This window comes from Mizuhopecten yessoensis, unplaced genomic scaffold (assembly GCF_002113885.1).
Source record: "Mizuhopecten yessoensis strain PY_sf001 unplaced genomic scaffold, ASM211388v2 scaffold9275, whole genome shotgun sequence".
NCBI lineage: Eukaryota > Metazoa > Mollusca > Bivalvia > Pectinida > Pectinidae > Mizuhopecten > Mizuhopecten yessoensis.
Window position 1 is genome coordinate 1 of NW_018407966.1, and position 665 is coordinate 665.

At 42.1% G+C, this 665-nt stretch overlaps 1 protein-coding gene across 1 annotated transcript; it reads left to right on the plus strand.

The window, feature by feature from the left end:
• Nucleotides 1-6: 6 nt before the first annotated feature.
• LOC110457627 (type I iodothyronine deiodinase-like) lies at nucleotides 7-659 on the plus strand (the record flags this gene model as incomplete). The annotated part of the gene is made up of 1 exon (XM_021508982.1): nucleotides 7-659. A coding segment is annotated over one exon (369 nt), but the record flags the coding sequence as incomplete, so codon positions are not given.
• Between the last annotated feature and the right edge of the window lie 6 nt (nucleotides 660-665).

Genomic DNA, 665 nt, shown 5'->3' on the forward strand with positions numbered 1-665 from the left:
ATAGCAAAAGTCGAGGAGATGAAGGCGATCATCCGCGACTTTGCTAACATTGCCGACTTCGTCACCATCTATATTCGGGAAGCACACCCCGTGGAAGGATGGCAAGTCTTCGGACACCGTTTCGAAGATATGAAGGATCACAAGACACTTGAAGACAGGGTTGAGGCTGCTGAACTCCTCCGTGACTTTGACTTGAAGTGTCCAATACTGGTTGATCCGATGGATAATCAGAACGGGCTTCAATACGCGGCTGTGCCAGAACGTTTGTATATACTGTACGATCATACCGTCATGTATTTCGGAGCCGTCGGACCGGAGAACTACAAACCTGACGCTGTCAGGTCGTGGCTGGAAAGTTTTAGGAACGAGACGTAGAATATGAAAACAAGAAATGACAGGAGTGATAGACGTTGAGACAAATTACTTTTGGAGCAAGCTCGTCTGAGTGGTAAAATCCCATATAACACTGGATCTTTACAAACGTATATTTGTAGGATACATATAACTTCAAAGTAGTATGTTGGAAAGGGAAGTCATTCAAACAGTGTAGACAATGCGGCCTCATTTTCTCTACATTGTTGGAATTACTTCATCCCCCCATATGTATATAAGAGTACAGAATACTATAAGATATAAATAGTGTTTGGTAGTTTTATATTTTATTT